Source organism: Opisthorchis viverrini, assembly GCF_000715545.1.
Source record: "Opisthorchis viverrini unplaced genomic scaffold opera_v5_6, whole genome shotgun sequence".
Classification (NCBI taxonomy): domain Eukaryota; kingdom Metazoa; phylum Platyhelminthes; class Trematoda; order Opisthorchiida; family Opisthorchiidae; genus Opisthorchis; species Opisthorchis viverrini.
This window is the reverse complement of record NW_008751662.1, coordinates 4,673,535-4,674,241: the sequence shown is the minus strand read 5'-3', so window position 1 is coordinate 4,674,241 and position 707 is coordinate 4,673,535. Positions and strand designations below refer to the sequence as shown.

The 707-nt window shown below is 45.8% G+C and overlaps 1 protein-coding gene across 1 annotated transcript in view; it reads right to left on the bottom strand.

The window, feature by feature from the left end:
* T265_12604 (hypothetical protein) overlaps positions 1-707 on the bottom strand; it is a gene marked incomplete at both ends in the record, with an annotated part of 26,803 nt that overhangs the window by 25,563 nt on the left and 533 nt on the right. Inside the window, 2 exon segments of the mRNA XM_009164525.1 lie at positions 209-463; positions 472-674. Of these exon segments, the coding sequence (XP_009162789.1) occupies positions 209-463; positions 472-674 (458 nt within the window).

Below are 707 nucleotides of genomic sequence, written 5' to 3'. Positions count from 1 at the left end.
ATTTAAGGTCTTCTCAAATGCCGTGAAGGATGAAAACGATACACCCACAAATTTCTCAACGAAAGCCACTTCCGAAGCCATAGCAGACGAAGTTCAAAGCCGAATGTGCGCCAATAATTTTCAAAAGAGATCGATTAAAACAAATCGCAAAAAACGACGGCAGATGAGGGCGGTTTTCAGTCTACGCATATATGCAAAGAAGTGCAACATTTTGACGTTAAAGATTTTTCCACTGCAGAGGGTTTTGCAGAAAAATACGTCGTGCCTCTAGCCGCTGATGGCCTAGGCCCCATAGAGTATTTGAAAGTCCATGCGAATAATACGGGGAAGGGGTGTCGGATCAGCTGTAAAATGCGGAATGCCTTTTGGGCCAATTTCTCCTTGTGCAGTGAGAAGGACAAGTTTGAGGAGACCCAGATGCCCAGATCTTTTTTGGCATCTATCCTCATGACGTCTTGTGGTTCTTTTCACCATGCATAACAAAGGCATTTGATGAAACCCGCCCAAACGACACATGGACGCACTTTTCGTCACTCAGAGGAAGGCGCCAGTTCAACGACCACTGCTTGGCAGCGTCTGCATCCATTTGGAGGGCACTGGCATTAGAACTCGAGGATTTCAAGTCGTTCGTAAAAGTAAATATGGACTCGCAAGAACGTCTGAGAGGTCGTTGACTTAGTTCAAAAACAGGAGTGGTCCCAAGATGG